Raw genomic sequence first — 26198 nt, 5'->3', positions numbered from 1 at the left:
TAGGGAAATTCAACCTGCTGCCATTCTCACAATATTAACACCATGGTCCCCAAACTCTTCACAGTTGGTCACTAGGGGACTGCAGTTTTAGGTTTGAAAAAGTGGGCAGAGCCACCAACAGCCAATCAGATTTTATCTATTTAATTTTATTGGTTTAATATCAGGGTCCCCAAACTTTGCACAGTTTGTCACTGGGTGACTACGTCCCAAGTTTAGAAAAGGTGGCGGAGTTAACAACAGCCAATCAGATTTCACCTATAGACTTTCACTGGTTTAAATTTAAACTACTGCAATTCTTTAAATATAAACTATAATATATATACTAAGGTCCCCAAAATTTAGTCACCAGGTAACTGCGGTTCAAGGTTAGAAAAAGAAGGCAGAACCACCAAAAGCCAATCACATTTCACCAATTCCGTTTCATTGGTTTATATTTAAACTGCTGCCTTTCTCATACTATTTATGCCAGGGTTCTCAAACTTTGCAGCCACTGGGTGACTACGTATTCAAGGTTAGAAAAAGTGGGCGAAGCCACCAACAGCCAATCATATTTCACCTATTTACTTTTAGTGGTGAAATGTACAATGCTGTTAGTCCCACAATTTTTACGCCTGAGTACCTAAACTTTGCAGAGTTGGTCACTGGGTGCGTGCAGTTCAAAAATAGGAAAAGTGGATTAACAGCCAATCAGATTTCATTCATTGAATTTAATTCGCTTACATATTTGAAACAAAGTGGGCGGAGTCACCAATCAGATGTCACTCATTGACCTTCAGTGGTGAAATCTGAATTGCTGGCATTCAGACACAAACTTTGCACAGTGGTTTTTACTAAATAACTGTGGTCCAAGATTAGAAAAATTGGGTCGAGCTAACAAAAGCCAATCAGATTTCTTTCAGTGACTTCACATTTTTCAAACCAACATGAAGTTTGTTCTCAAACTTACCTTTCTACTTTGTCTTTCTCCCTTTACACCTTTTTCTTTCTGCCCATTGATCTAGGCATACAAATACACATATGAGCATTTGCTTAGACTGAACATGTATGCTACATACTCCTCTATGGGAATTCTTACTGCTTTAATGCTGTCCATTTGAGCTATTACCATATTTGAAAATATGCTGATGAGTAGTTAATGTAGCATCCAATCAGAAATATTCTGCTCTATACAAGACACTGATCATACAGTGCTTAGTTTGCATCTGGGATTTTTTTCTAAAAAGGCTTTTCCAGTGACTTTGAGAAATGCAGCTTACTTTCTTTGTTTTTTTTTAGCTTGAGTCATTTAAAGGTCAGCTTGATCTATTGAAGAATAGTGCAAATGAAACAATTATAAACACATACAATGCAGAGGAAGAAAGTCCAAGGTTTACAAAAAACAGACTAAGAGAAAGAACACCAGTAGCTGAAAAGCAAAGCAATGTTAATAAGGAGCAGACCGTGGTTAAGCTGGAGAAGAAGAAAAATAAGAAAACAAAGTTGTCAGAAGCCGTAACTATTAGAGAAACATTTGATGAAAGTTTAGACCTTGCACAACAAGTTTCAAACTCTGAAGAACAAAAATGTAAAACTCGCAAAAAAAAAGAAAAAGATGTCTGGAAAGAAGAACGTGGTCCCTCGGATTTTAATGATGAGGACCACCTAATTGAAGAAAACCTTGTCCATGTTTCACAAAAAGAAACTGAAGAACTTCGAGAAAAGATAAAAAACAAGCTTAAGACTCGACTTTATCAACAGCCTGTCATAAATGATACTCAAACTGTGCCAATGAATAATGAAATTGGGATTAAAAAAAAGAAGAAAAAGGAAATGGTGGTTACATCTGAACCAGAAACAAGGTATTTGAAAACTCTTTGGTGAAATATGAGGTTTTAGCCTTTAAAGGGGACCTGTCACCCTAAGAAATAACTCCAAATTATTTTCTATATTGTTAGTTGAGCAAAATAAACTATACTTACTCTATATAAATAATATAAATCTTGTTTCCTTCCGTACTGGAATTGCTCAATCAAAGCAAGCAGGCAGGCACCATTTTGTGGACACTGTTATGAAGGCAAGCTGGGTATCATGCCAAAATCTTGTTTATGTGCCAGAATGGGGGATCAGGTGCCCGTGCCCATGCCCATGCACTGGCTACACAGTTAGATGAGGAGGAGGGAGGGGAAAAGTTAGATGTGCAGTGACATCTAGGTAGTGCTGAATGTAAAGCTAAAGTTATTGTCTGCCCCGCCTCTATGCCTGAGGCATAGAGGCAGGGCAACCAATATATGATTGACAGCTGGGATTTTACGTAAAAGTTATTAGGATCATGCAAAGACACTGTTATGTTATGAGATAATAAGGGTTTAATTTCTGGTGTCAGTATCTCTTTAAGCATGGCTTAGATCCGGAAGTCAGCCTGCATCCTCTTCTTGTTGATTGACACATGTACAGACTTTACTGTTCATACTCCAATTGCAGGGATATGCAGGGGAGGTCTCCAATGAGGCACTATTCTGCATTTTGTTTCTAAAGGAGAGTTTCAGTTGCTTTCCACCCACCCTGCATACTTCAGATCCAGGACATTATATTCTTAGTCGCTTACTTAAGGAAAAGTTTACTGAGCAAGTTTTTAACATTATTTTTTATTATTACTGTAGATTCCCTTTAACTGCTGATAGTAACTTTAAACCTATGTTTATTAAGAGACATTTTATGGTGAAAATGTAATTGATGTAGTAAAACATTTCCTAAATGTTGTATTTTTTGCTAGTGTCACGTTTATTTCCGAACTTCAACATGGCCCGCCACAAATAACCAGCTTGCAGCCACAACTGCATTTTTCTGAACATTTTGTCAATGAAAGTTTGCCAACAACTAAAGTGAAAAAGATTAAGAAAAAGGCAAAAGCAAGTAAGCATCTTTACAATGTCTCTACAAGTATCCTGTGTTTTTTTATTGTTCACTTGTGAATGAACTGTAATGGCTTAATTACATTGTATCATTGGTGAATTAATAATTGGTTATTCCCTGACGAAAGTCCGAGTACAGGACTGAAACGTTGTAAAGAATAAAACTTCACCGCTTGCATTCAACAGAAGCCTTTATTATTTTTCTGCCGTTCTATGAAAAATCCTGTGAGTGCCGACATTCTTTACCTGTCTAATACTTTGAGCTCTGGCACCTAGGTATTGCTCACATCGTGGTGTGCTCCCCACTCTGGACTTAACTACAAGTTACTGTTTTATTACTACAGAGAAAAAGGAAATCAGTTTTAAAATTCTGAATTATTTGATTAAAATTGAGTCTATGGGAGACAGGCTTTCCGTAATTCGGAGCTTTCTGGATAATGGGTTTCCGGATAAGGGATCCCATACCTGTATGTATATATATATATATATATATATATATATATATATATGGTGTGGGATTGGGGAGCACACCTTCAAAATTCCAATACCTGGGTGCTCGAGCTAGAGGTTTTAGATACATAAAGAAAAATGTTGGCACTCACAGGGTTTCCATATAAAGGCAAAAAATAAACAGCTTTTAAATACAAACGGTGATGTTTATTCTTTCCAACGTTTCAGTCCTATACACGGACTTTCGTCAGGGACGAAAGTCCGTGTATAGGACTGAAACGTTGGAAAGAATAAACATCACCGTTTGTATTTAAAAGCTGTTTATTTTTTGCCTTTATATGGAAACCCTGTGAGTGCCGACATTTTTTTTATGTATATATATATATATATATATGTGGCTTATAGATTACTGTCTGATAAAAAAAATATTTTCTGACCCTCATGCCGAAGCAACTTATGCATCAAAATTATTATAACGTTTTTATATATAGTAAAAGAAGATGGCCCAGAAAATGGTATTGAAGATGACAACAAAGAAAAACACCCAAAGCATTTGTATGATCCCAGCTTGGTATTGGGTGTTTATATCCATCGTTCTGATAAACTACTAACTCGCATCATGGTTTCCCGTCCCATTGTCAAGATTCATGTGATTGATCAAAGGACTGGGGCATATGTTAAGAAAGAGAGCAGGTAATTTGTTTTCCTTTTGTAATGTAAAGAAAAATATAATAATTCTTGTGTAGATTGTTAAATCCTTTAGTATTCAGTTTTTAGGGGTCCCTTTACTGAAAAACTTTTTTTGCCACATAAATTTAATTGTAGGCAACTTTCCAATATACATTCAAACATTTTCAGAGGTTTTAATGTTACTTATATAAATAATTGCTTTAAGCTCTTTTAATCAGCTGGCTTAAAACATTATTATGGGGACCAGAGACAAACGTGTGTAAAATTGAGCCTGATAGTTTGACAGTGACAGTTTTCAATAGTGCTTTCATTTTTGGGGCAGACCCCCTTAATTTGAAATAACATTGCTTCCAATTCAAAGTAAAATGTTTTAATTCAGTTCCTTCTGTGTGTTCACAGTCTAGTTATTCTGGTGCAACTTTTCTGTTCTCAGGTCCATTAAACCTATACTTTAGGGGGACATGCCTAGTACTGGCAATGGAACAATTGACAATGAAAACGCCTGTTTCAAACATGAGCAGTATAAATTAGACTTATATTAAAAATGTATTCTGATTATCAGGGGCATATTTATAAAAAGACACTTGGGTGCCTGTATATATTCATTTTTTATTTTAAAAACAATAAAATATGCCCCCAGCCTCCGCAATGCTTTTTACACCATTTCCATAGAAAATCCAGCACCAAACCTGGGGGGTTGGAGTGTGAGCGGTTTTGTTTAAATAGAGATAATTAGATATGTATGAAGCCCTTGCCCAATGTGTTGCTTGTGCCTCAGGCTCACAGAAAAAGTAAGGTTCTTTTATAGATGATAACTGGTTTGACCATAAGTATAAATTTGATCAGTTGCATCCTTTCCCCTTCTGCAAGTGCTCTAAAGAACAAAAGACACTTTAAAATTAAAGTACTGTCTATTTCACTTTTCTGCACTAGTAATAACAAAAATAACATAGAAATAGTTTAAAGGGGAACTCCACCCAAACATAACTTGAGCTTTTTGAAAAGTAAACATAATTTCATGCAACTTTGTAATATACATCAATTAAAAAATATGTAGCCTTTTTATGATTTTAATGTAATTATATAGTTTGGAACAGTTAGCTTAGCCTTAGTTCCTCTTTAATTAAAAAATAAGCAGCAGATAGGTTTGACACAAGCCATATTCTTTGAAAGCATTTTAACAAAGGGGTTTATTGTCTCTTTTTTGTAATTAATAAACATTGAAGTCTGGATCTACTTGTGTTTACCTGTAAGATCTGCTCAGGAGATGTGATTATCAGCTGCTTGCAGGACAAGCAACTTGCAGCTTATAAGCAATGCTAGGCATATGGTCATTTCAAGTAATTAGCATCTGGTTTACCTACGTAAGTAACCAATCATAGCTTTCTCTAAAGGCGTAATATACACCATTTTTTTTTTAAATTTGCTCATTCAGAAAGGCTTTGTAAAATACAGGTATGGGACCTGCAATCCAGAATGCTCGGGACCTTTCTGGATAAGGGATCTTTCCGTAATTTGGATCTCCAAAACATAAGTCTGCTAAAAATAATTTAAATATTGAATAAACCCAATAGGATTGTTTTGCCTCCTGTAAGGATTAAGGATATCTTAGCTGGGGTCAAGTAAAAGGTACTGTTTAATTATTACAGAGAAAAAAAGAAATGATTTTTAAAAATTTTAATTATTTTCTCATAATGGAGTCTATGGGAGATGGCCTTTCTGTAATTCGAAACTTTCTGGATAACTGCTTTTCGGATAAAGGATCCCATACCTGTACTTAAATAGGTATCTGAACATCCAGAAATAAAATTAAATGTTTTAAATATTTTCTACCTATTTCCACAGACTGAAAAGGACATATGATGCTTGTAAGAATTCTTTCACATACCCCTTAGGTTCACAGTGTAATGCAACCCCTCTCACCTTATTTCAATGTAAAATGATTCATTATGGGACTCTCTAGTGTACGGCACATAAATTCAAGCAGATGAACCAGAATTTATCACTTTACAGTGAAATAAGTTCAAGGAGAGGTGGAATCAAATCATAAGGTGTTAGGGAAATAGTCTGCTTGTATATTAAAAAAAATATATATTTTTAGAAATTCAGTGTTAAAGGAGAAGGAAAAGGAAAAAGTAAGTAAGCTTTATCAGAAAGGTCTATGTAAATACAGCCATAAGCACTTACAGTAATGCTGCACTGAGTCCTCAAAAGAAACACAGGATTTCTTGTCTCTTTGTTTATAAACATGATGTTCCAGTGTCTGACTTCCTCTCTCAGGAACATCCTTAATTCCTGGGGCCAGAGTCTGCGCAGTTCTCTCCTCTCTCCCCTCTTCTGCTCCCCCCTCCCACCAGAATGCTAAGAACCCCCTCCCTTAGAAATGTGTGATCTTAGCTATAAGAGCTGGAGCAGGAAGGAAGCTACTTAAAATGACAGCTGCTATCTTAAGCAAACAGAAAGCTTCTAAAACTATTTACTCGGGTATGGTCATGGTTTCTGCAGAATAAATATTTTGTTCTAGGTGGCACTAATGTGGCAAATCTATTGGCAGTAAAAAAATGACTTTTGTTCTCCATGTTTTTATTATGGATAACATTAACTGAATGAGCTAATGTCCAAAAGTTTGGTGTATTGTTGTTTTAAGTCATTATGATTTGGGGTTGAATGTAAATGTATTTTACTACAATATATTTCTTTTTTTGCTTTACAGCATTAATGCAGTTTCATCTTTAAAAGAATCAGAAAGTAATGCATACATTCTTCCTGTGGAGACACAAGCATATGACTTCAAGAGGCATAAATCACCCATTCCTGAATGGGATGAGCAAATTATAATTAATGAACGTTTTTTATATTTTTTGCAAGAAAATGAAGACAGTCCTAATGTTATCCTGTTCTTTGAGGTATTTAGTACCATTCTTAACTACTAAATAACATTTTATTTTTCCGTTGATGCCTTTTATTTATTTTACCCAGATTCAGAAACCCTTTAAATTCTGCTAGTTAACCTCTAATTTAGTCTTGAGAGTTGAAATGAGACTATAGCTAAATGTGCAGAGTACAGATACAGTTGTTCTTGGCAAGAATTGAATTAAACTGATATATAAAAAGGATTTATAAGAGAAAAGACAGAGCGAAAAACATCTGTTAACGTTTTCCGTGTGTAGATCTTGTAGTCCAGTTAATTCCCAAGTCAATAAGATGTGCATGTTCAAAGACACCAGATCAATCACAGGTAGTATTATAAATAGAACTTGGAGGGTGTGTGGTAACAAGTGAAAAAGGAAAGTAGGGCTTATGCGTTCAAAAAAACAAATCTAAATTCCGATTAGGAATTTTTAAAAAATATGTGTCAACATATCATGTATTGTGTATAGTGCCTTTTCTATTTACAAATGCAGACAAATGTGGGCTTGAGCCAGAAGGCTCAAGCATTCATAAATCAGGCCTATAATTATGAGCATAGTTTCCAAATTAATTTTTATGCTTTGCTATTTGCAGTTGTTAAATTTTTTTTTTTTTTACAGATAATAGACATATGTAATTCAGATGGGACCAATCCTAATTCGGAATCACAAATTAAGGAAAAAGGTTTTCGGAGGCTTGCTTGGGCATTTTTGAAGGTATTCTTAACATTACGGTAGAGATTTTTTTTTTGTATTAAAAATAATGTGAATTATGATTTTAAAACTCATTTCAATATCAAGAGAAAAAAACTTGGATGTAGAAGTCAATATAAACTTAATTGAAGTTTTTAATTTTTCTTTTTTTTTGTTTGAAATCCATGAAAAATTATGAGCAACACATGAATTTGAAGTATTTGAAGTGTTTTTCATAATTTTATTTAATTGCATTTTTTATATTCAGATTTTTTTTATTACATATTAATTTTATTCATCATCTATCTTAAGACTTTTTAATAAATAAGCAAACATTTAAGTTTTAGAAAATTTCAAGTTTATTTACAATAAACATTTCACAAATTCTAATTTTAATAAATAAGGTCCTATGTGTATGGATAACAAAATGTATATAGTGCTACTGGGATATGCAGCACGGTACGTTTTTCAATACTAAAAAGTACAAATGGAGGACAAATATTGTAGTAGATAAATATGAATGCAGAGAAATTAGATTTTTGAATGCTAGACCAATATAATACAATAATTTAACAAAAAGTTATGTCACAGATACTACGTTCTGTGCTAATTCTTGTGAGCTGCAACTAGGGATGCACCTAATCCAGTATTCGGTTCGGTATTCGGCCAGGATTCTGCATTTTTTGGCAGGGTTCGACGATCCTGGCCAAAATGAATCCGAATCCTAATTAGCATAAATTAGTGGGTTTGGTGCATCCCAAGCTGCAACTCTCAAACGTGAATATAACATACAGTTGCAGACTGAATCTTCTGCAAAGCTTTTATGTCTCACAAGGTCCACCTGTCAGTTGTAGAGTATACTTTTATTTAATCACATTGCTAAGGCTGTATAAAAATGAGTTTTCTATGGTAATTATGTACTGTGATAAATAAATATGTAACAAATTACTACTAATGCTTCTAATTGTGGCTATAATCTATAACAGTTACTGTTCAAAAGCTACCTTAGATAGTTTCATGCTTTATTGTTGCATCCACCTTCTGGTCACCATATTAATCACAAGGCTCATGTTAACTCACCATTTTCCATATTATGAAAACACATCACTAGGCACTATATCCAGGCTGCTTAGCAAAATGCCCATATGTATATACCTAATATGATTAGCTTGTCTTGGTGGGCAGGCAGCTAGAATTATTATTATTATTTTTTTCCAAAAGTTTTTTTTTTTTTCCCAGCTTGTCGGTGCTAATGAAGTATTCAATGTGGATACAAAACTGCGCCTTCAACTTTATTACCCACCATCACGTGCTCGTCTTTCTTCTAATTGTCACATCTATGAATGGTGGCTAAAATATCCCAGGAACCCTTATCCATCTACCTTATATGTCACTGTAAAAGGCCTAAAGCTAAAGGAAAATGTAAGTTTTAATTTTCTGTTGTTACCCTGGTTATATTCAGTTGAATTTATAAACTGATTCTATATAAATTTAGAAAACATATGGTTTCCATTAAAATAAGGTTCTCTATTAAAATTGACATTTGTTAAATATGTCACGTAATTTTTGTTTAATTGTTCATTACCATATGGGAATTTACTATTTTGCTCAGTAAATCTATTCCCAATATTTGAGAAGTGACATGATACTTGCTATGCTTAGCTAAGCAATCAGTATTGAACAAACCATTATTCAAACCTTCTCCAAACTGCACAATAAGGTCCGGATTGTGATTAACTATGCTTTGGGTACTATTTCACCATCCTATGCAAGGGTATATTATAATAGTAATAAAGAGAGTAGGCAGTACCCCACAGTGCTTTTTAACTGCAAAGTCCTTTATTTGGGGTAACAAATCCCAAAAGTTTTGCAGTTATAAAACACTGCGTGGTACTGCCTACTCTCTTTATAACTACTATTGTTCTAACTTGAAATGGCATTGTTTATCTTAGCAAGAAAAATAATAAAAGCATGTTTAGCTTAATTCAAAAGTCAGTAAAATGTACATATTTACAAAGAGCCTCCTTTATTTTTCTCTGAACATTACAACGGTTAAGGCTTGCTTTTTTGATAGTATGTTAGAAGATAATGTTTTGGCAGTAGTAGGTGTATTTGAGTTTCTTCTTTTTTATTTATATTACTATTATAATATACTCATTTGAGTTGGCCCTTTCTTTACGGTGCAGTAGTTGGTGTATCTTTTGAAATAATAATGGCGCTTATTCTGCCCAGTTAAATGATGGAATATTAGCAGGAGCAAAGATCCCTTTTTGGTATTGTATTCAATGACTCCAACATCTTCAGAAACAGTGAATCACCTCTAATGTTTTGCCTCCTCAGATCATATGAAGTTTATACATGTAGAATGAAAAACATTGTATTTAATGCTTTCACTTTGACTCTAAGTTTAGGAGATTCAGTAGATAAGTGTGATCCAAAATCATTTTCTATTTGAGCTACATTTAAATGGATTCATACAAAATTTGTAATTGAAGCTGCAATTTTTTTTATGAATACAAAATAAATATATAGTAAGCATGCTAAACTTAAAATTATTTCACTTATTTAATTGTCTCGCTTTTTAAGGCAGATCCTACATCTGATACTTTTGGGGCCCTTCAACAAGATTTAGGGAGCAGTATCTTGGATAATGATCTCCAGAATGAAGCTGATGGGTTTGGAGAAGGGAAACCGAAGAAGGAGCTATATAAGTGGTCACGACTGCCTGGGCAGGTAATTGAACTAACTATAGTAGGGAGCAAACCTCTGCAGTTCCTGGTACTTTGTTGATCTGTCTTTTCCCAAGAGTCTTAGTGATGATATGTTTGAAGCCAACCTAAAAGGTGTGAAAGCTGATAAAGTGAAATGTTTTAGTGCGGTCAGCTTAGAGTAGAGAGAAAGTACTACTTCATTACAGCAAGTTTTCTTTAAGGAGAAGAAAAGCTACTGAGGCATTTTATTGTGAATAGTCACAATAGTGCAAGCTAGAATTACTATATTTATTCTGTAGAACGCTTTACCATGCCTGAATAAACATCCCTAGAAGCTCTATCTTTAAGATAGTAGCTGCCATTGTAGCTTGGTCTGACATCATTTCCCTGCCTGCACGCTGCTGCTTGGAAGCTCTTGGCTCGGATTACAGCACGGAGGGAAAGGGGGATGAGGAGAAGGGAGGGGGAGAGAGGAGGAAGCTGCACAGGCTTGTGTTGTGCCCTTAAGGATTTTGCTGAGAAGTCTGACAGAAGATCGTGTGTACAGAATAAAAGGAAAGAAATTTGGTGTTTCTTTTAACAGAGGACTCAGAACAGCAGTTTTTTAAGTGTTTATTTCTGATAAAGCTTACTTAGTTTTTTTTAGTGACTTTTCAATTATGTACTTGTAGCAAAGATTTAAAAGAAAGTAACGTTTTTTAGAATGAAGTGGTTTACTGCGTTATTAAGTCATAGAATATAATCATGTACTACACTCACATTTCTAAAAAGTCTAAAATTTCCATTCAGCGCAGACCCACAGAGATATCTTCTGAACCATAAGCTTATTAGTCAGTGCTGCCTTTTTTTTTAATCAGGACCACAAATTTAATTGATACTGTTTTAATGGAATTCACTGTGTTGATTTGGCTGCACCCCAGTGATTGCAGTCACTTACCTGATACCCCAGGCGAGTGCTTCTGTTACCAGAAAAACCGCACCAGTGCGGGGTACCTGCAATCAAGCTCTTCTTTCCTCTACCTTTGAGCAGCTTGCACATGCGCAGTAGGGTGAAAAGTTAAACTTAATCGAGAGAGTAGTTTTTTTCCATTGCGCATGCAGTGGATTCTGAAGAAACATTTGGCACTGCCAGTGATTGTAACTTTCCTCCTCCTTTAAGACTAGTAATGTCAGAAAGTGACAGTATATTTTTTTTTTTTTTTTTTTTTTACATGTAATGTTTGTATGTGTCGATCAAGCGCCTTCAAATAACTTATTTCTTGGCAAAAATTGTGCTATTTTATGTGAGAGAGGTTTTCAGTCTGTAGTCCTGTGAAGAGCTATGAAAATTACATTCAGTTTGTCTTCCTGTCTAATAAGTGTATTCTGCAGAGCTTATCTGCTATCTTATGTGTAAATATATGCCATTTGCCTTATCATACCGCCCAACATTTTAAAAATAGAAAGAGGGCCAAAAATATGTACAGCAAAAATGTTTGACCATGCCCATTTTGTGGTTACACTGCCAATACCTAACAGTGGGGGGCATTTACTAACGGTCAAATTTTTTTTCCATGATTCTTACAAAAATAAACTTTTCTTGGGGAAATAAACAATTCTTTTGCTATTTATTATGAGACAAAACTACAACAAATCCAAAAGGAAACATACACAATCTCGTTTGTGTTTTTCTTTTTTTAAAGGCAGTTTTGATAAATTGCTTGGCATTTGTGATTTTATTGGAAATTCAGAATATTGAAATCTGCCCTTACATTGTCATTAATATAATTTCATTCATGACAAGTGTGCCACTAGCATTTTCAAGTTGCATCTTTTTTTTCTCTCCATCTTGCACTTTTTATGATTCTTAAACTTGCTTGAAAACAACTAGGAAAATATATAATGTTTGTTACTGTGATATTTTTTTTTTTTACAAAATTGTGATTTACCCATTGTGATCTTTTTCATGAATATGCACAAAAAACAAGTAACCCTGCAATGGAAACAGTTGCAATTTTTTTTTTTATCTGTGATTTTTGACAAATGTGTCTATTTGCATTTAATTGGATTTTTTGTTTCTTTGAAGGCTTGCCGAATTCCAAACAAACGTATATTATCCCTGCGTGCTGGGCATATGGGTTGCTTTTCTATTTGTTTCTCAAATGATGGGAAAACTTTAGCAGCAGCTTGTGCTGACAGAGATGGTTATCCAATATACCGTAAGTTCCTCAGCTACATTTGGATTACTTGGAAGTAATGTCACAATTATGCTTGCCACTCAAGAATAATATTTTTCACAAAATGATAACAGGGAAAACAAAAAGGCCACCCTACTCTACCCAGTTTATAAACATGTTCATATAAAATATTCACTTTCATTCAAACTTCCAAGGGATAGTTTTGTATTAATTAAAAGTAAGGTTCTAACTGCTGTTCTAAAGTAAACAAACTAGTTAGGAGAATAAAATATCTGAACAGAACAGTCACACTAAAAATAAAGAAATTTTGTATTCATTTAAATATAATGTACTATTGCCCTGCACTGATACAAACTATATGCTTGCTTTAGAGACAGTGCTATAGTTTATCTAAGTAAGCTGCTCTGAAAGGGCAGCCATTCAAGTTACAATAGGCCCTTCCTAGTTATCTTTTCTAGCAACATTTTTTCATCATTGCTCTGCTGTGGGTTAGGAAACAGTAAGTGAACCCTGGTGCTTTGTCATGCATCTTGTTTAATAAGTGTACCTAGGAGGTCTGCAGTGATTTCAAGAATATGTAAGCACTTACTTCAGTGACCCCTTTTCAGGTTATAATGTATGTATACAGTATGTTGTGTATCTGAGATTCTAGCAGAGTATAGACATATATACATATAGTTTAAAGAATGTTAGAAGATGTTAAAAGATATGTTTCCTGGAGCGGCATATTTTCTAACCAAAGTGTGGTTTAGCTACGAATTTGCATGATGTTTAAGGTTGTAAAAGATACACACCCATCTTGTTTAGCCTTTTGATCCGTTAAACTCCCATCTAACTTTTACTTGATCCAGAGAAGGGCATCATTTGAACCCATCTTCAGTGTGCCTCCAAAAGGAGACAAAAACTTTCTTTCTGGTTCCTATACTGCAATCATACCAGTCCTCACTAACATTTTGCTAAAAAATATTGATACCAGTAGCTTGTATTTTAAAAGCGCATCTAATTTACAAAGAGACCTTTGTACAAACAGCCTCTGGTCAATAAAAATTCCTTTTGGACCATAATGGCTGGTCTCTAGTTGCAAAGTAAAATATTTATGCATTCAGCTATTAGGGGGCATTTACTATTGCTTGTCATTTTTCAGTTTCGGGTTTTTTGTCACCAAAAACCTGATTATTTTTCACAGGAAAGATTTACTCTGCAACAAAGGGCTACATTTCCGAAATAAAAAATGCATTGTGCAGAATAATTGCATTACTTTATCAAGTAGCAAGATAATGAACACAAAGCACACAAGGTATACATAGGGGCAAGTCCAAAGGTCACTCCCCCAACAAATTACTGGATCCAAGTAGGACAGTGCTGTCCAACTGGCGGCCCGCGGGCCGCATGCGGCCCGCGACCCCCCTCTGTGTGGCCCCCCACCTGTCTGGCTGCTTTGATGGCTTACTCTTGTGTAAGCTTTAAATGGTATCAGTACTGAGATTAACTGCCCCCCCTGCATGGTTCTCACCTCAGATTCAGGCTGTAATCCCTCTGTATTGTTTAAATATGTAATCCCCTGTGTTGTTCACACCTTTTCATCTCTGCATTGTTCACCCCCTGCAGTGTTCACACCTCAGGCTCAGGCTGTAATCAACCCCATTGTTCCCCTGTTCACACCTCAGGAGCAGTAGAAACCCACAAATAATCCCTGCACACTACAAAAAGAACATATACTGAGGTGGTACTTCAATTAAAAAGTTTTTTAATATATAGTTTTTTAATATACAGTGCAGACTGTAGGAGCAGTGCCAGCATTGTGTCACTGTAGGCTGCCTGTGTGTGCCATACACACAGGCATCATAGGGCAAGCAGAATATGGCACGCACAGGCAGGGTAGGGCAGGCAGAGTATGGCAGGTTTTTTCTGTACTACAACCATTAATATGGGTATGGTCATGTGATAACATGGGTGTGGTTTCAAGTGGGTGCGGTTTCAAAAAGGGGAGTGGTCAAAACTGGCTTCCATTATCGGCCCTCCACCACGTAGGTCGGAAAAATTCCGGCCCTCGGTACAACAGAAGTTGGACAGCACTGAAGTAGGAACATTCCACAATCCTACTCCTACCTTTAAGAAAAAATGGTTATATAATACTAGAAATACTTGCTTTAAGCAATGCTTCCTTTTAGATAAATGCATACAGGTCATATTCTCTATTAAGCCCTGTGGATGTAATGTCTGCAAATTATGAATCCAAAACTTCTCTCGTTTCTGGAGTTGTAGATATAGAATACCCATCGACCAGGGTTCCCTCTTCAGAAAATAAAAGTGCATAACATTGTAACATTTTTGGCTATGGTGTTGTATAGAGGTTATAAGTGCATGTGTCATCTTGCATGTAGTTTCCAATATGGATACCCTATATTGAAGACAGTGGCGTAGCGTGGGCTTTCGTCGCCTGGGGCCGACCGGAAATTTGCCGCCCCTCTATTTAGTTATTCTTAAAAAAAATAGACAAAATAAAAAAAGCAGCATTTAAATTTTTTTTTTTTTGATTGAATTTGAAATGCGGTGCGCATGTCATAATTGTCAAAAGTGGATTCAGCTGTGCATCCGTGGCTGCCCATGGTGGCAGGGCCGCCATCAGAAATCACGGGGCCCCTCCCATCAGTACAGGACACACAGACATAAAAAGTATTAGGGTCACCCTACCACAGTGCCCCCTAACACTATGCTGGCCAGGCCCCCCTAACGCTATTCTGGCCACGGTCCCCCCATACAACTGCCCCATAGACAGTACCCCCATACACAGTGCCCCCAATTGCCCCATACACAGTGCCCCCCACACACATTGCCTCCAATTGCCCATAGAAAGTGCCCCAATTTCCCCATAGACAGTGCCTCCAATTGCCCCATACACAGTGTCCCCATAGACAGCCCCCTCCACACAGTGCCCCCAATTGCCCTTAGACAGTGCCCCCAATAGGAAGTGCCCCCATACACAGTGCCCCAATTTCCCCATACACAGTTCCCCCATAGACAGTACCCCCCAAAGACCTTGCCCCGCCCACAGAAAGTGCCCCCATACACAGTGCCCCAATTGCCCCATACACAGTTCCCCCAATAGAAAGTGCCCCCATACACAGTGCCCCCATAAACAGTGCCCCCAATTGCCCCATACAAAGTGCCCCCAATAGGAAGTGCCCCCATACACAGTGCCCCAATTGCCCCATACACAGTGTCCCCATAGACAATACCCCCCAAAGACCTTGCCCCCCAATAGAAAGTGCCCTCATACACAGAGCCCCAATTGCCCCATACACAGTGCCCCCAATAGGAAGTGCCCCCATACACAATACCCCACAAAGACCTGGCCCCCCCCATGGAAAGTGCCCCAATTTCCCCATAGACAGTAGCCCCCACACAGTGCCCCCAATTTCCCCCATAGTACATACCCCCAACAGACCATCGGCGGCGGCTCCTTCTCTCTTACAGGCAACAGGCGCTTCTATAAGGTTGCACCTCGTCGCTGACGTGTGACGTCATACGCACGGGCGCAACCTTATAAAAGCGCCTGTTGCCTGTAAGAGAGAAGGAGCCGCCGCCGCCCCTTCTGATACGCCGCCTGGGCCATGGCCCCCTCGGCACCCCCCTCGCTACGCCACTGATTGAAGATTGTGTGATTTTCTTTTTTCTTGTTGTTACAAATTTGCTTATATTAGGAATGTTACATGTTATGCACTTTTATTTTCTGAAGGGGGAACCCTGGTCGATGGGTTTTCTATAAGTAGGATGAAGTAAAGATTTTTTCTTTTTTCATTTAAACGAGTCTGGACCTTTTTGTTTCTTTCTATATGTATTGTCCGTGAGTTTGGACTAGGTTCTTCAGACTGGTACGTTAGCTCCACTTAAGGTTGTACAATTTTATAGATATATATAGATCTATATATACACGATCACATCACGATCCGCACTCCGAAAACCAAATTAGCCAGTGTTACTTATTGCCTGGGTGCAGCTTATGGACTTTTTTTTTACACCTTCCAAAGATTGTTACAAGCGCACTACAAGGACGTTGATTGGATGGCAATGTTACAATAAAGATTGAATTTTTATGAAAAGTCCTTGGAGTGCACACACCATTTGCAGCAAAAAAACCTGGGTGCTAGTACAGGTATAGGACCCGTTATCCAGAATGCTCGGGACCAAGGGTATTCCGGATAAGGGGTCTTTCCGTAATTTGGATCTCCATACCTTAAATCTACTAAAAAATCTATTAAACATTAATTAAACCCAATAGGATTGTTTTGCATCCAATAAGGATTATTTATATCTTAGTTGGGATCAATTACAAGGTACTATTTTATTACTACAGAGAAAAAGGAAATCAGTTTTCAAATTCTGAATTATTTGATTAAAATGGAGTCTATGGGAGACAGGCTTTCCGTAATTCGGAGCCTTCTGGATAATGGGTTTCCGGATAAGGGATCCCATACCTGTACAACAAAAATGCACTGGAACAAGGACAGCACTCCTAAGATTTAAAGAATTGTGAACAAAATGTAAATGCAAAAATAGAAAGGTTCATTACTCAACGTTTCTGTCTCACACAGAGACCTTCATCACTCCAGATGAGTTGAGTAATAAACCTTTCTATTTTTGCATTTACATTTTGCTCACAATTCTTTAAATCTTAGGAGTGCTGTCCTTGTTCCAGTATGTATGTGTATGTGTGTGTATATATATATATATATATATATAATCGAACCAAGGATGGCACACCGCTCCAATTCTTGTCCCGGGTGCACGGTAAAAGATTTAAATATTGCAAAAAAGACCAGCAACACCGGATCTATTGTGAATAGTAGATTATATTAAAAAATGCATGAACAGCCAACGTTACGTTTCGATCCCCATCGGGACCTTTCTCAAGGATATATATATATCCTTTTTTTATCCTTGAGAAAGGTCCTAACAAGGACCGAAACGTTGGTTTTAACAATATATCTACAATAAAAAAATTTTGATGAAACATTGAAGGGTGTGCTGGCCGCAGATTATTATTTTCTATGCATACATAATTTTGGCTAGCACCCCGCAGAATATTGATAATAAATCCCCCCTCTAAGTATAAAGTAGCCCAATAAAAAATTTTTAAGGGACCACTAGATGGCGATGTCAGAGTGTTTACTAATGAAATCAAAGCAAATACTCATATCAGTGAGATTTTAAATATTTAAGGCAGGGCATCTATGTATGTGACACTGTACTGATTTTACATTTGGTAGATTTATTTTGTCTCTTATTTTGTGCAAGCTGTAAAAAGTATTGTTATTCAATCTATAATGAGGAGCTCATAGAAGCCCCCCTTAGCACAATTAAATCACTAGGTGTCATTTGTGACCGCAAGTGCTATGTTTTAAGTGCAATTTTAAGGGTAGTCACCAGCATTGTTGGGGTCTCTGGGGGAGTTGCTCCTGAAGCTATTGTGGCTGATGCATCAAAATTGGCAATATTTTGCTCACATTTTGACACAAAAGAAACCTGTTGAGCTGAATTTCTTTTTAAATCTGTATGGCCTCACAGGGCTCACCATCAGTAGCACCAAACTCAACTTTACAGAAAGAGCTAAGAAAGTGTAAGGGTTTTAATGGGGTTTAAAATGCAAATGACTATGGGGAATTTGCACGAACAAAACTGCATTTGAAGCCAGCCTTTTAATCTGTTCAAGTTGTACCCAGAAACATTTGCTTTGAATTGCACAGACTATCGTTCTTGCTTTTTACACTGTGTAATCTCACTGATTGATTGATCCAACTAATTGTCAGTAGGCAATGTAATTTGCATATCCAAGTGTGGCAAAACTGTGCTAACTTATTTAATCTGTCAACTACATACTGTGACACTCAAGATGGGATCTGTTTTTAACAGTTAGTGCCACACCAGAATTCAGATGGCAGCCCATACAGGACAGAGTTGGTGCAGTAATGTCTGCACCAACTAATGTAACCCCCCCCCAACAATATTAGAAGTCACTGAGCGGTTCCATGACCATATAAAAGCATATGGTTTCTCTAAGGCGACTTCTGATATACTCATATTGATAACAAGTTCCAAGACTCATGTTTGACAAATCTCATCACTAAGCACCTATTATAACCGAAGACCCCATTTAACATCTCTAAGGACAGAATTTATAGAATATTTATAGATATAAAAGTACAAGACCTATCTATGTGTATGTTGGGTAATATAATTGATGCTTCATTTGTGGAATTATGTGTTCTAAAGTTTATGCTTAAAAACAGTAGGTTACATTTCCATCTTGGGTACTGTTTAGCCTCTATAAGTACGTACGTACGTACGTACGTACGTACGTACGTGCGTGCGTGCGTGTGTGCGTGTATGTTTATATGTATATATATATATAAAACTCCTCTTTTAGTATTATTTCCTGTGAAATATACACATGTACCATGTATTTTAACTGTGTATTTATTCATAATTTTTTGTTACAGTATATGAAATCCCTTCGGGAGAGTGTCTCGGGGAGCTGCATGGTCACCTAAATGTTGTTTATGATCTTTGCTGGTCAAGAAATGATCAGCACTTACTCACAGCTTCTTCTGATGCCACAGTCAGGTCAGTGTTTTTGGTTTCCCATACCACTGCATTGCTTTTATCAGTGTGCTTTGGAAGGATGAGTTCTACTGTGGTTATCGTACTTGTTTAGTGAAGAAATAGCTGCTGATTTTGTTATTTCATGTCATGATCAGTAAGGAACAGTAATGTTAAGAGTAATTTCAAATTCTAACTTAAGTTCTTTAGAGCGTTTATGAGTGGAAGATTAGGCAGCCACTAGAGCAGTGATCCCCATCCAGTAGCTCATGAGCAACATGTTGCTCACCATCCCCTTGGATGCTGCTCCCCGTGGCCTCAAAGCAGGGGCTTATTTTTGATTTTCTGTTAAGGAGGCAAGTTTTGGTTGCATAAAAACCAAGTATAATGCCATTTATGCTTGTGTTGCTCCCCAACATTTTTTCCATTTAAATGTGGCTCACGGGTATAAAAGGTTGTTTTACACAGAGCTCATCTCTGATGGGGGCATGAATATTGAAAACAAAACAAGGATCAGCTACTATTTTATAATGGTTACAAATAAAGAATTTGGATTTAAAATTTAAGCAAGAGACAGAAGATGTTTTCAGCACAATCCCTGTTTATTTTGCTTTTGATGAATTTATGTATTGATATTGACTTTTAAAAAAACTGTTTCATGAAGCTGGTAGGAACAGTCATATTACCTTTAAAGACAAACTATACCTTCAGAATGGATACTTAACCAACATATTGTTTATCTTATATAAAGAGATATATTAGAGATATTAACATGAATATTAATGTTTTCAATTTGTAGATTTAGAGCTGATCGTATATATTTTATTATGCTTTCCTTCTAGACTGTGGAAAATTGAGAATGAAGCTTCGTCTGCCTTAAAAGTATTGCCCCACCCTTCTTTTGTATACACAGCTAAGTTCCACCCAAAGGCTAATTCTTTTGTTGTTACGGGTTGCTATGATGCTGTCATAAGAGTTTGGAATGTAAACGTGAAAGAAAGCAATGGACAACTTTTACAGGAATTTGATGGCCATAATAGTTTTATCAATACGCTGTGTTTTGACATAGAAGGTAGGTTTTGTTGCAGACCAGTCATATCTACAAAAAAGAAACTAGATTCTGGTTCCCTGTGGTTGTTATTAGTGTTTGCTGTGCATAACAACAGAGTTCTACAGAACACACACTATATGACTAAAAGTATGTACCTGACATTCAAAACCTTAGGGTATTATTATGACATTGATCCTTTTCACCGCTAAAACAACATTTACTGATTTACCCTCTACTCTTCTGGAATGATATTTTGATTTGATGTTGGAATACTACTCCATTTATACATAACAATTTGATAAGGCAATCACTCAGGTTCATCCCAAAGATGTTCATCGGTTGAGGTCAGAGTTTTGTGCAGTTCAGGGTTGTGTGCACTCCCATCTATACAAAGCAATTCTGTATGGACCTTACTTTGTGCACAGGGATATTATCCTTTTGGAACAGGATAGGGTCTCCATAAAATTGCTGCCGCAAGGTAGGAAGAACAAAATTGTCATTGTATAAATTTGTACCACCCGTGATGGGTGTGGTTTAAATACTCTGTTTCAGTACACAAAAGGGTTTCAATATACTTTGTTTATATAGTACATTATGCAGCATTATTTACATCTGCAGAATTTCAGGGGCTAACTCCACCATTTTCTTTACAGGGCAGTGCCTGTGACCTAATGCTTTAAACTAAAAAGCTATTTCATGTGCTTGGTTCTACAGTTTTATTTAGATGTTTCCGTAGCAGTTGCTTAGTTGAGTAGTGCAGTGTTTTTTAATTGCAACTTCCAGCATCTCCCTGTTAGGGTAGCTAAAATGTAGTTGACTCTGTGTTGTTATATCTTCCCAGCACCTTTTATCCACACACTGACACATTGCAGGTTTTTAAAGGTGCTGTTGAAAGGTGCTATCGAAACATTACTAGTGCAGTTATTACTAATAAAAACCAAACACTTGCTTCCATCTTTACCCACTATCATGGATATCATAGTCCAGCATAGCCATAATGTTGGGTAAGGGATTAAGCTGGTGTCTTTATTCAAATTCTCATAGTCCAGTGTTTTATACAGTAAAAGCAACACCAACATAGAAAACTATAAAACATGGTATTACCTTAAAAAAATAATTACAGGTTTTAATTTTAACATTAGAAAGTATGCCACAGCTTTGGTGTATCGACACACTGACATATGTGTCAGTGATTCTTTAGCAGGTGTCCATATTTATATTAAAAAGCATAACATCCCAGAGACACTGTCATTAAAACTTAATTGTTGGTTGTTGTTTCTGGCATATAACTGCCTATTATTTGCATGTTATAGATCAGTATTATTCTATATTGCCTTGGTAATCTTACAGTTTTTATGGCAATACCATATTTGCATAAAAATAATGTATGTACATTGGTTGTCATTTTTAAACTAGGTTGGTGCTTTGCCCTAGGTGGGTTTTTAGTATCCTGTTAGTGTCCATTTTAAAGCCACCCAGCTAGTTTGCTTATCTGTTTCTGAAATATTGTTAGTAATTTCATTGAAATTGACTTCCATTAATCAAAGTACCATTTTTAACATTTACGTCCCCATGCCCAAACTTGCTACTGACCTGCAACATGACCCACTGCAAACCCTAAAATGCAAAAGTAATGTCATCACAAAAACAGTAGTGACATCATTTAAGGGTTAGTGGATATTTAGAAGGGAAGTAGAGAAGCTTAATTTCAGAAGAGTAGAGCAAAATGCTATACTATACCTAGCCTGCATCCTGCATCTACTTTCACCATCATTTGCCCCCAGTGCCTGCCTTGCGGTTTGTATACCTGACCCACTGTAGTTCTTTAACTTATATGTTTTCTCACCTACTCTATAAGTTTATGTAATCTATGTAGTTATTATGTAAATATAATGTTATTTTACATACTTGTTGGTTGTTTAGAATCTAAATGAATGCAAGCATTGCAATGCTCTGTAAAGGTAATCAGCCATTATTTTACTATATTAGTTTCTCATTTTATATTATGTTAACTTTACAGGACTTCAGATGTACTCTGGGGACAGTTCTGGTTTGATTATCATTTGGGATACTCACATCAGTGAGAAGTCTCGGCTAAATCCTGTGCAGAACTGGAGCATTTTTAAGGTACTTTTTGTTCAGCAGCTTTCCAGTCTCATTTTCGGCTATTTTGTTCTGAATGAGAGACTGCAGTATGCATAGGATAGGCACAGAGTAGAAAGATAAGTAACAATAAAATTCTTGCCTCACTGAACAATAATTTTTTGGCTGTAAAGTTTAGTGACAGTAGAAAAAGCTGTGCCGGATTTCAAAACTGGGAGCCGAGATGCTGTCCTTGTCCTACACCCCTCCTCCCCCTTCCCCAGGATTGCATGTAAGCTCATCTTTTTCATTCACACACAGAGCATTGGGGACAGGACCTGGAGAAATCTCTAGTGTGCCTAGACCCCCGTGTTCCGGATAGGAGCAAAGTCCAGGTGTGGCTTGTGGTATTTGCCACAAATCTGGGTTAGAAAAGAAGTAGGTAAAGGAGAACACATTAAGTTGTTTTTAGAAAATATTTTACTTGTACTCAGAAGGTGCTAGAATTCAACTAATCCACCATGTTATATATAAAATATTAATTTTGCACGGAAAATGTAAATACTCGTTTTTATTATAAAGTTAAGTACCAGTTTTTGTACATTAGAAGGCTGTATACAGGAAAGATACTGATTACATATAATTGGTGAAAAATGCAAGATATAAAGAGGGCCTTGCATATTAAAGCTTGAAATTAATTCGAGAAGGGGGTATGTGTGGTTGTGAAAGATTGAGTCAGGTAGGTAAGATGTTTAGTATCACTTAGTGCTCATTTAAAAAGCCCTCTGAACCTAACACCAGATTGGAAATCCAGAGGAGAGTCCTTTGGCAGTTGAGAAAAGTGCAATGCAGGGTGCAAGGTGTGAAAAACATGTGTGCCCTTTTTTTACACATTACAACTGGCCTCGCACTTTGTAAATAACGCATATTGTCTAAAATTGAAAGGAGAGTTAGCTAAACAAAGGTAAACTTCTCTAAGAGATTAGACTGATCGCGGCGACTAACTTCCGTTTAAAATATACAAGTCGCCACCACGACAGCACGGCACAAGTTGCTGGAACATTTAGTGGTGCCAATTCATCAACGTGACTGGATTATAAAAATCACAGTGACTAATCGCCATGTCTGTCTTCGCCCTAAAGGAACATGGCTTTTCCATTCCATTTCTTTGTCTCTTTGTGTTGTGCAGTTTTTAAAAGTATTTGCAAATAAATCTTCACTATTAATATTGCTTGTAGGACTGTAACAGAAAACCCCAGTGGTGTACATTGGGAATCATTGTGTCTAGTTTTGCAAAACTAATTATTGAAATCTTCAATAGAAGAGAACTGAATCTCCCTGCATTTCATTCTACCTATTTGTTCCTCTAAATATTCCCTCCAACCCACCAAAAACTTTTGTTGTGGTTCTTTTGGGGGGCAAAGGTGACTGTACAAGGGCACAAATTCTTTAGATGTCACGTGGTGGGTTTAGTTCACCTGTATACCTGTATACCTACTAAAAATTAATGCTATCTTATTATCAGAAGGATTAAATTTAAAAAATGTTGATTATTTAAAACACATTAATTCAGATAATAAAAGAAGATTACATGAAAGGAATCCCAGTAAATCATCTGCAACTTCATCCTAATGGAAGACGCTTACTAATTCATTCAAAAGACAGTACATTGAGGATTATGGACCTCCGAATGTAAGTTCCCATTTGCAGTTCTAAAAGGCTGAAATACTGCATTATGTTTCGCACAACAATATATTGTGTATAAATGTTAAATTAAAGGGTATCGTATCTTGAATTGGCTAATAGTAAACTCATTGAAATATTGTAATATTTGTTTTATTAAAAATTAAGTATCAAATATATATGGGAAGATACATTTACATGTTACATATTATTATTCCTGCAGGGCAGCTTTTGCCGAGCATGTGTTATGTGGGTCAGCTTCTAATTTCTTGCATTTAATGGCTTTCAGTGCCTTTCCATTTGTATCTTGGTGCCATTAAAATAAATATACATTCTACTTTATTTGCTTATTATCAGTGTAGTGAAATATATTTCTTGAATACCGTAATGAGTTGTACTCTGTGTTCCAACTGTTTTCACCAGTTGTGACAATATTATGCAAATTCGCAATATGGTGGCTATTCATTATTTGGATTGGAAGGCAGTACCCTGAAAATGTAATATGTTGTTATGAGTGTATGGCAGATGTTTTGTAACTGATCTTGTAACTTGTTGATGCGCTAATAATTTTATGAACAAAATCTCTACAAGTTAGATTAGTTAATAGCTATCCACACATAGTGAGCAAGTGAGTAATCTTCCTACTGGATAGGCAAATAAAAAAATGTTTACTACCATGGGCAACAAAACATCTTTTGTTTCCTTCTCAGTGGCTAACATACAAATCCCTGGTGGGGAAATATAATAGATGGCACATCTCCATGTGCCATGCCATAAGCCTAAGACTGTAAAATTTTGTAATGTAATCAATACTGTATTTTGTTCTTTTTTTAAAGCTTGGCTGCCAAAAAATATATTGGGGCTACAAACTACAGGGAGAAACTTAGAAGTGCCTTTACCCCTTGTGGAACATTTGTTTTTGCTGGAAGTGAAGATAGAATAGCTTATGTCTGGAATGCTGAAACAGGTGAGAACGGCATCTTTCTACCAGCTTGTTATTAACAAAACAGATGAAATAATTTTAAAATAAGGCTGACCTCCCATGTGCTAAATAAATGGCCATCATAACTATGATGCATGAATTGATGCATACACCAACATGATGTAGACCTTAACTCATGGACAAAAAGTGATTAGTGTTTTTGTGGTATCTTTTTAAGGTTTAATAAAGCATTGCATTGTATTATTGCAAATAGAGAGTCACTTCACTAATCAAATGCAGCATACAAAAAGTTGTGTACTACTGTGTCACTCTTATATTTTGTGATGTAGAGTATTTTAAGAGTATTTTTTTACTGTATATAAAGGTATACTAAATACATTTATGTATATACCTTTATGAAGCATTGGTTTTTTTTTGTAACATTAACCTCTTAGGCTTCCAGAGAAAGTTATTGTAGACCTTATTGTAAAATGTTTTTTTTTTCTGTTTTAGGGGATCAGGTTGCTAAATATTCTGAGCTGTCATATACAGCTCCCCTTCGAGATGTTGCCTTTCACCCTCATGAACATATGGTGGCATTTTGTGCCTTTGGACAGAACCAGCCAGTACTTGTATATATTTATGATTACAAAGGTATGTACAAAGAGTGCGAGTGAGAGATTGTACAAAAGAAAGGGCTTTAGATAAAGAAGTTAATTGAGTAGAATAACATTTCGCTAACGGCCTATTAGCCCCTATATTAAGTGTTATCGTAGGTGTGACCTGGTTCTGGAAAACAGAGTGGGCAGTAAAGTGATGAGGACTATAGGAAAGAAAATTTACCAAAAAAAAAAACAGGAAAAAATGAGCATTGAGGATGGTCAGAGGAAAAAAGATAACGTGGTGAAAGAGTAGCTAAAGTTAAAAAGACATTATTGCCAAAAGATTGAAGTGAAATTGGAAGAAGTGGTAAAGAGGTGGGTATAATAACATGCCTTCATGTGTTTTAACATACTATTATGCTTGTCCCTCCTCTGTCTCATAGTTACTTGAAAACACATTTTATCCATAAGTACAACACCCCATATATTTATCACAGTTCCTCTCACTGGTCTACCAAACTGTGGAGACATTTTTTGCTCACCACTAGTGGTTATATTTATGATCCTTACTTTACATATCCATGCATTCTAACTGGTATGCTGTTCTTTGTGAGAAAGGTGTCTTATTTTATTTATACTACAGTCATAAGCTTAAATCAGCCAATTGCTGTATAGATACCATAGGAATTGTAGCCTGCATTTGAAGCAATTCTTGGACCACACTAGTACCAGAGTCC

The 26198-nt window shown here is 36.4% G+C and overlaps 1 protein-coding gene across 4 annotated transcripts in view; it reads left to right on the top strand.

Moving 5' to 3' along the window:
• Nucleotides 1-26198, top strand: part of ahi1 (Abelson helper integration site 1) — a 90644-nt gene that overhangs the window by 11405 nt on the left and 53041 nt on the right. For 3 of the 4 annotated variants that reach the window (XM_012963581.3, XM_004914574.4, XM_018094170.2), the window contains exons 4-17: nt 1276-1838; nt 2753-2892; nt 3833-4034; nt 6745-6937; nt 7562-7657; nt 8873-9055; nt 10220-10366; nt 12410-12542; nt 19022-19145; nt 19964-20193; nt 22193-22299; nt 23828-23946; nt 24774-24904; nt 25373-25513. In XM_012963581.3, coding sequence (XP_012819035.2) covers nt 1276-1838; nt 2753-2892; nt 3833-4034; nt 6745-6937; nt 7562-7657; nt 8873-9055; nt 10220-10366; nt 12410-12542; nt 19022-19145; nt 19964-20193; nt 22193-22299; nt 23828-23946; nt 24774-24904; nt 25373-25513 — 2509 coding nt within the window. The remainder of the gene's footprint in view (nt 1-1275; nt 1839-2752; nt 2893-3832; nt 4035-6744; nt 6938-7561; nt 7658-8872; nt 9056-10219; nt 10367-12409; nt 12543-19021; nt 19146-19963; nt 20194-22192; nt 22300-23827; nt 23947-24773; nt 24905-25372; nt 25514-26198) is intronic. The other variant, XM_002935808.5, reaches the window with a different exon arrangement.

The sequence above is a fragment of the Xenopus tropicalis genome, chromosome 5 (genome assembly GCF_000004195.4).
Source record: "Xenopus tropicalis strain Nigerian chromosome 5, UCB_Xtro_10.0, whole genome shotgun sequence".
NCBI lineage: Eukaryota > Metazoa > Chordata > Amphibia > Anura > Pipidae > Xenopus > Xenopus tropicalis.
The sequence above is the reverse complement of the archived record's forward strand: the minus strand, read 5'-3'. Positions and strand labels throughout refer to the sequence as shown.